This window comes from Pungitius pungitius, chromosome 4, assembly GCF_949316345.1.
Source record: "Pungitius pungitius chromosome 4, fPunPun2.1, whole genome shotgun sequence".
NCBI classification, from domain to species: Eukaryota; Metazoa; Chordata; class Actinopteri; order Perciformes; family Gasterosteidae; genus Pungitius; species Pungitius pungitius.
Window position 1 is genome coordinate 23,982,693 of NC_084903.1, and position 8,499 is coordinate 23,991,191.

General features: G+C 46.7%; 1 protein-coding gene across 1 annotated transcript in view; it reads left to right on the forward strand.

The window, feature by feature from the left end:
* Positions 1–529: 529 nt before the first annotated feature.
* The window catches only part of crtc3 (CREB regulated transcription coactivator 3), an 18,922-nt gene continuing 10,952 nt past the window's right edge, over positions 530–8,499 (forward strand). Inside the window, 5 exon segments of the mRNA XM_037488720.2 lie at positions 530–1,808; positions 3,754–3,861; positions 5,650–5,778; positions 7,899–7,934; positions 7,936–7,961. Coding sequence (XP_037344617.2) covers positions 1,677–1,808; positions 3,754–3,861; positions 5,650–5,778; positions 7,899–7,934; positions 7,936–7,961 — 431 coding nt within the window. The 5' untranslated portion in view covers positions 530–1,676.

The window sequence follows — 8,499 nt, forward strand, 5'->3', positions numbered from 1 at the left end:
TAGGTTGAATATGAGGTATTATTTCATATTGAGTGCATTTAGGAGAGATCATGATGCAAATTAGTAAAACAACACGTCTATTTTTACGGTTATCTTTCCTTTAATCTGAAGATGTTATGGGACAATAGAAGTTAAAATAACGTCTCTTCCCTGATTTAGAATAAAGATGCGCTTTGTGGTAAGCAGATCTAACGTGCTGTACCAGTATTTAGACCATCTTTGCTTAACTGGTTAACCGTGGTTTTTCAATCAAATCATTTTTAAGTTACCATGTCACCGTTTTGAGATAGTAAGTCCTCATGAGAATTTGTCATTATATAGAGAATATTTCGAGATCCTCAGTAGTTCATTTTCGACTATAACTGATTATTTTGAGATAAGTAATTATTTTCAGATTTGTATTCAAAATATTAAGTCCCGCATTATTATTATTATTATTATTCTATACGTCATTGTTTAGAGAAATGGTGTGTTTGAGGGAGCTTCTCACTCCACCAGCGGGTCGCTCTGGCGCCCCCTGCGGACACCGCCGCTACCGACGCGGTTTAACGAGGGAATGTTTTTCTGTCGTGTGAGGATAACGAGCCCAGCGGACCCGAGTCTCCGGCAACAGACCCGTCGACCGACGGCCACGGAGCCGAGAAACACGAGCAGCTGCTCCGCAGAAGACTTCTGGGTTTTAACCGCGGCCACCGGAGACGAGCTGTCTCCTGTTCTTCTCCTCTGCGTCGTTCGTTCGTTTGTTTGTTTGCCTTCGCCGGACTGGTGGGAGTTGAGATCGGTGGATTAACACACGCCGAAGACTCCGCTGTGATATCGAGCTCAAGTGTCACATTTGTGGATTAACTTTACTTTGGTGCGCACACTAGCGTCTGTGTTTCTCGGCGTGCTGTTTGGAGTTGGGATTTATTTTTTTTTGTATGCGAGTCCGGACAAGAGACCAACGGACACTTGTTGAAATACAACATCTCGGGAGCCTTGCTAACGCTAGCAGCGAGAGTTAGCCGCCACGGCTAATAACTTTCTCTTAAAAACAAAACAAACAAAAAAACCGGGAGACAAGTTGCTTCTGATACGCGTCCGATGAACGGTTGACCGATGTCAACGCGTCAGCGAGGCGGCGAAGCGCGTTCGTCCGACAAACCAATCCATTGAGATGACACTGACAGCGGCTTAGCTAACTCGGCTAGCTGCCGCGGCTAGTTTACTCTGGATTCCCGCAGCGGTTCACCTGTTAGCAATGACGGCTAATGGTATGCTAGCGCTACATTCAAACAAGTGGTTCGCTGGATAACCTCAATATGAAGTTGCACTGTGCAGTTAACTCATTTTAACCGACACCTCGCTCGGTTGGAAAGTAAATTGCGACCACACAACTGGCACCGGCTTCATTTACTTCGCTCTCCGGTTACAAGACAACTTTTATTTAGGGTTAGCTTAGCTGAATTAGCCTAGCCGCGTTAGCTAACGGCACTAGCTCGGCTTACAGTAATTAACTGGTAGTGGGTTGCTCTCTGAAACTACTTTCGCTTCGTCGAACTTCGTATTTGTTTTATAAACGGCGATGTGCTCACTCAACGACGTTGGACAGTAAAACTCCCAGCGCCGAACAGCACTTTTTCTTTAACCCTTCCAACACCACAAGTAGCCGAAGTTGTGAAACTGCGGCCCGCATCATGTCCGGCTCCCCGGGCACAGGTGGCTCAAACCCCCGGAAGTTCAGCGAGAAGATAGCGCTGCACAACCAGAAGCAGGCAGAGGAGACGCGGGCCTTTGAGCAGCTGATGACAGACCTCACTGTTTCACGGGTAAGTGCACGTATTGTATGTTTGTTGCTGTGTTCTTGTTGTTGTTGTTGTTCAACAGACGAAGCTCCCTCGGCTGCCACTGCCTGAGACTCCGGGTATTCCTCCAGTACTTCTGGTTTCTCTACGTGCATTCATCCAACTCCGTGTTCTGCACCAAGAAACCGATACTGTAAAACAGGCCGTATGCAGAGATTTAAGTGTTTTAATTGCAACCAGCAGTGAAACAGGAAATGGGGAAAGCCGCCCCTCTACATCTGCACCACCAGCTACACATCCGGAGCAAGCCGTTAAGAGGCAGCAGCACGAGAGGCGTTGCACCTTCTTATTCCAGACTTTAATGCATTATATGGGCAGATCATCAATGTACACTCTAATGAGCGGATCGTTTTATAGAATCTTCTATTAATGGCGTGTTAAGATTAATCTGCTCATATTCCTATTTGATTAATCAATTAAATATTTTAGCTACAAAATTACAATGTCTTGAGTAAGTATGTTTTTTTTCTTCTCCGAAAGCAAAGGATATGTAAGTTTCCCATATAGTATATTAAACTCATTTATGAGGAATGTCTTCTTAGCAGTAGATTTCCTTCTGAATGATTAAGGATCAGCAGCTATTTATTTTCAGTGTATTTACTTGACTGAACTGCAAAATGATCAGATTTAAGTGAGATTATAAAATAAATATTTCCACACAATTACTGTGGAGGAGGATTTAATTTTGAGTCACTTCATTTAATAGGTGTTTGGTATTACCAATTAAAATGTTTTAGTCGTGCATTACAATATCTCAAGATGATTTCCATTTTAGACACAATCAAATATATCAAGTTTTGTGTGAATTTGTATCTACAAGTGTAGCTTTTGTCCGCATTTCTTCATTAAGAAGCTGTCATTTTTAATTATTTCTTTCACAGCTCGTTTAATAAAGTAATGAAATGGTCCTCGCTGGGGTGGGGTGGGGGGGCATAAAGGCCCTTCTCACATTGTCGTCGCGCCGATGGTTTCCCACAAAGTGCCCTTTCTGTGAGAGGCAGAGTGGTGCAGCCCTCCCAGGTCAAAGGATGTGGCTTCACTGAGGGAAGTTTGTTGTGAGGTGTGAACCGTCGGTGACCCGGAGTGAGGCTAACAGCTGGGGGCAGAAGAAGCTGCTCCAATGTTTACTCCAATCACCAGAGGACTTGACACAATGTGCCTGCTTGTCCGATGTTGCGTAACCTGCAACGCCGACACTTGATTAAGGGCTTTAGATGGGGATTTGTTTTTAAATATTGTCATTTATTATTATTTTCTGTCCTAGATGGAAGATTGATTGCTGCTGGCAGGAAATGTGTTTTTGGCACTTAATGTCTGTCTGTATTTAGACGGCGGGGATGGTCCTAATCCCACATTCATCGGAAGAGAATCAGATGAACAATTTGCTTCGTTGGTACATTTTGTATTTTGAAGGGGGGGCATGTGCCTCCCAAACCTCACACACTGTTCTAAATGAGTAAAAACCTCCTTGCTCGGCTCAACACGTAACAGGGAATGGGAATAAACTACCGGTATAGGAGATGCGCCCCCCCCCCCCCTTGGCGTAGGATGAACAGTGTCTGGAGTTGATGCTTCACCGTACGAGCCTCACACAGAGGGTGAAATGTCCCATCTTCCTCTATTGATCAAATCAAAAAAGGTTAGTCTAGATTCACGCGGTCCGCTGACGAGCTCTGTGCACCTTCAAGCCGCCTCTTGTTTATCTGCCAGCTGATCTCTGGCGTTTCCTGCCGTGTGTCACGTCTTTGTGCGTCCCCCTTAAACTCTGCGAATGAATTAATTCTGACGGAACGGAAAAGCCCAAATCCACACCAAACCATGCCGAGGCTTATTCTTCCACACACACGGAGACTCCAGATGTGCAGAATCTGTAAAGACTGATGTTTCTCCTTCCTCTTTTGGCCGACAGGTGCAGTTTCAGAAGGACCAGCAGCTCCGTTTGACCCAGTCCCGGGCGCAGTACTACGGCTCCCTGCCCAATGTCAACCAGATCGGCAACGCCGCCACTGAGTTCCAGGTGGGAAAACACACACACACACTAAGCACAGTAACTCACATTTTATTGTTCTGAGCTTTAATCTCCAATACGTGATAAGTACATTTACTCAAGTATTGTACTTGAAGTCGGTACATTTCAGGTTCCTGTAGCATACTTTGGTATTTTCGTTCCATGTCACTTTCTACTCCCCCACGTCTCCGAAGGAAATTCTTGATTTTTTTCTCTTCACTTTCTCTGCTTTATTACATTTTTTTTTTTTATTAAGTGTTTTTTCTGACGTTAAATTGTTAGACCAGTGGTTCTCAGTAAATAAATTATTGTTAGTGTGTTTTGGTTAGCTTAGAATGAGCCCTACATATCGGCCCGGTGAGCAGATTGTTGCACCACAGAGGTGGTTGCTATTGGCAACCACACCGCCAAATTGCACAATATCCTGAATGCTCTCCTTTTTTTTTTTTTTTCTTCTTTTAAAATTAAAATGTTGAATTTATTGCTTTTTTTCCCCATTTCGCTTTTTGATATGTTGAAAAATACAAAATATGGACCTTCTGATCAGCTTCAGATCAACTGAGAGCTTTCAATAATTCAACGGCAAACTGGAGAAAGTAGCTGTAATAAGAGATCAGAGCACAAGTTACCAGAACTCATTCAAGCCGTGCAGTTCTGTACGCAATGTGACCTGCATCTGGGTCAGCTCTCTGAGCAGTGGTGCATGCTGGGATACAGAGGGGCCCAGTCTAAAGTGGCCTTGTTACTCAGCAGAATGGCCCTTTTTGAAGGTGGATCAGTTATCGCAACTGAGTGGTCGGGTCCACACACCGATCCCCACACGGAGCCAGAGAGCTGAGGAAATTCAATTAGACAATGCAGAGTACTAATTTCCCACGCTGCAGTCCGATGAACGAAAGGGACCATGTTTGGACTGAGACCTGTCAATCACAGTGGCCCTAAAACATTCCCTGGTTCATGGTCTGTTTGACACTACGTAGACCATAAGTCACTAAATGAACATCATGGTGCATTAAAGAAGACTTGAAACTGGAGATTGAGACCATACACTCATGTTTACTGAGGGAATAAATCCAGAGAGAAGTAGAGTCATTTCCTCATAGACATCTATAGAAGAGTCGCCCCCTGTGGGCATTAGAGAGAATGCAGCTTTAAGAGATGAGGCATCAGCAACCGTTGACGCGCTCTTCTTAGAGTCACAGGTCGTTCCTTTGAATCCCAAACACTGGCGTTGTCTACGGCAACCAGCTATTAAACATGTTGACTTCCTGTGTGCTGTGTTTGAGTCTCTGTTTGAAACGACACGGATGACGGAGTTGGATCATGTTGGGACTTGCAGCTCGTAACGTCACTTACCAAATACACATTTATATCCAGACACTTGATATTGGGCCACTTTCTGATGAATTCTACTCGCTCCCACTTCCAACCTTAATGTCTGCGTAGCTGGCCAAGCTCTCAACGGCGTCATTGATTTCAAACCCTGAAAGAAACTCTTGACGTTGAGTGTCGGATCTTCACGTCGATGTCATTGCTACGATGTGGCATTCAAAGCTGCCTTTTGTCAGAAAAAATCACCTTTTGTGCTGTTGTGACTGGCGTGGTGTAGTTTGCTTTTTCCTTTGTGCCTGCAGCGGTAAGCGGCCGTCCCTTTTGTGTTTGAAGAGTCCACAACGTAAACATTGTGATAGTCGCTGGTTATGTTAATACAGGGTCGTAAACGGCTCGATTTGACCGATGCCCCTCGTCTCCCAGGCAACCCCCTCACACGCATGTTTCTTTCCTTTTTCTCTCCAGGGCGGCTTTCCGTCCGGACTGGACTCGGCCAGAGGGACCCGCCACCACGGGCTGGTGGAGAGGGTCCACAGGGACCGCAACCGCATCAACTCCCCCCACCGCCGACCCGTCGACAAGCACGGACGGCAGATATCCTTCCCACACTAAAGGCTGCTTGATTTGTTTGTTTTACGGTCCGTCTCCAGCGTGACGACACTCCCTGGTGGAGGCGGCAGAATTAGTCATTATGAAAATTTGAAGTGTGACGCAGACTCGATTGCGCCTAATGGACATTGACAGTAGGACATTCTCTGCATGTATCAGGTTGTGTGTGTGTGTGTTTTTGTGAGAAAGAGGGGTTTGATTGCTGTAAATGCGATGACGCACAGCGTGAGGAACATATGCGCGTTCGTTCTCCAGCCTTTTTAAAATCCATCTGGGTGAGTAAGAACATCTCAGTGTGAGTGGCTTGTATGATTGGGCCTTCTAGTTCATTCAGATACAGGAGGATTAGCATTTTTGGTTGATTGATTGAAAGCCATCACTACTAGTAAAACAGTAGAAAGTAGTGAGTGCATCCCAGAGATGAGCTTCATTTGGCATGTTTGGCCGTCTTAGTTTATTTTTTTGGTGGTGGGGGGGGGGGGGGGGGGGGGGATCAGGACATGGAGTTAATTTCCTAGCCCGGTTTCACACCTCCCCCACACACACACACACACACACACCTAGTAGGATTCTGATAAGCGAGTGTGTGTCCGCTGCCTCGAGGCGGAGATGATTCACTGACCTGTCACTACGCCGTGTGAGAGCTGTCCTGCCTCCCAGCGCGTGACGTCTCACCAACGCGCCACGTATGTGGGGCGCAGCGGCGTCCGGCGGCTGCCTGTTTCCACGCGGGGTCACGCATGTTTGTGTGTGCTAGAGACCACGGAGACTCTGAGGTTTGATGGTAGCCTGAAGTTGGACCAGTAAAAGCGTGCTGGGACGTCTCGGGTCGCTTGGGTTCATTTGGGCGGTCAAAGCGAGTTCTGCGGTTTGTCTTGAATGTTCCTGTTTATTGTGTTTTTACTTGGAACACTCTGAAATGTACACAACAGTGTTGTTGATGCCAAAACATGTCCCAGTCTGCACGGAGGGGATATAGGGAAAGTTCCCCCTTTTAGTTGTGATCCTGTGTTTGGTTAACGTAAAGTTCCAAACAAAGTCCGGAACACCTCATGCAACTCCCCAAAGACGACATTTACAACACCAAACTTCCATAGACGAAGCGCTCTGAAGACGCTCATGGAGTCAAAAGCGCCCCTTGTTTTAATGTCATTTATCTTGAACCGGCCATGACCGGCCCATGAATGCACAACTGTGTGTTGCATAATGAGGACTAAACTAAAACAAACGATAAATAGCTGTAACATCACAACTCCGCTTGTCTTTAAAATGTGACATTCGTGGTCTGATGCACAGAACCTGATCCGTGTCCCCACGTCACATTGGATAGACAATCTCTTCAAATTATTAAGCTGCTTACTCTTCTTGCAATATTATTAGGAGTCTATAACCACCACAGTAGTATTACTCGTCTAAAAAGGCTGTGATTGGTGGAAGCAAAGAGGGAGAGTTCTCTGAGTTGCATCCCAATTCTCCAGACCCTGGTTGTGTGGTAATGTGTAGTTTTCACACACACAGCTGTGTGTCAGTTTAGTGTTTAGTGCCCCCGCTGCATGAACCGGGCTAATAACTGGTTTGACAGGATGGTTTCCGTTCCGCCCTGCTGACCTCTCCCCGTGTGTTGATGGCGGCTCCGGTCTCCTCGCTCTCTGCCGATAACGATTACTTTGAGGCCTAAACAGAAGTCGTCCTTGTGTGATACCCGGCGTCTGCCTCCAAGCGTTAAAAGATGGTGAAGTTCCCCCCCCCCCCCCCCCCTCAAAAAAAGCCTGGGGCTGTGCTCCACATTCAGCAGTGAATCACGTAGCGCTCTCATTGTTTCATTACATACGCGTACGTGTGGACGCTGTGATGCTCCGAGCTATAAATAGAACACGGCCGCGTTTCCTCCTCCAATCAAATCAAAGAGTGTAAATGTCCTCCATCTCTCGCATTCATGTAATCGTGGTAAAGCTAAAGGCTAGTGAACGACAGGATGTAACCGGTTTGAATCATTTCAGTTCAGCTTCCGCGACAAATTAATGTTGCAGAACGTGGCGGCTAACAAACAAAGTAAAAGGTTAGAGGAACAAATAATGCCAATGATTCCCTTAACTGGAGCCCACATAGAAAGCTCCCCGTACGGAGCGGTGTACCTGTCCCCCACCTCTGGACAACAACTGGAGAAGGTGAGTAGTGACTGCTGACAGCATGTGATCATTGCGTTTCTCTTCTTTGAAACTTGATCACAGGAACATCTCTGCTAGTGTCGCCTCTCCATATTGAACCAACGCCCCCCCCTCCCCCCCTTTCCCCCCCCCTCCCCTCACCCCCAGCAGGCACCAGGGGGGACGTTTCAGGTGCTGTGTTTTGTGAATGCGGCGTTGCCCTAAAGGTGTCGTGACAGATTGACCTTTTGGCTTTAAAGGTCAAGGCCCTAACACCCCCCCCCTTCCGCCTTTCTATGTTGTCAAGGCCCCCCCCCCCGGGTCAGTCACTGGAGGACCTTAATGTGAGCTTTCTGGTTGTGGCAGACTGCTTCTCCTCAGTGTTTACAAGAAAGTGAATTAAGGCCCTGGGATGATAAAAAAAGAAGCTCTTGTGTGTTTTTTTTGTTTTCTCTTTTTACGGCTTGGCCCGCCGCCCACCCCCCCCCCCCCCTCCTCCTCCTCCTCCTCGCTGCAGACGCTTCGCCGCGCTGCGTGTTAAACAGCTTGTGCTGCAGAG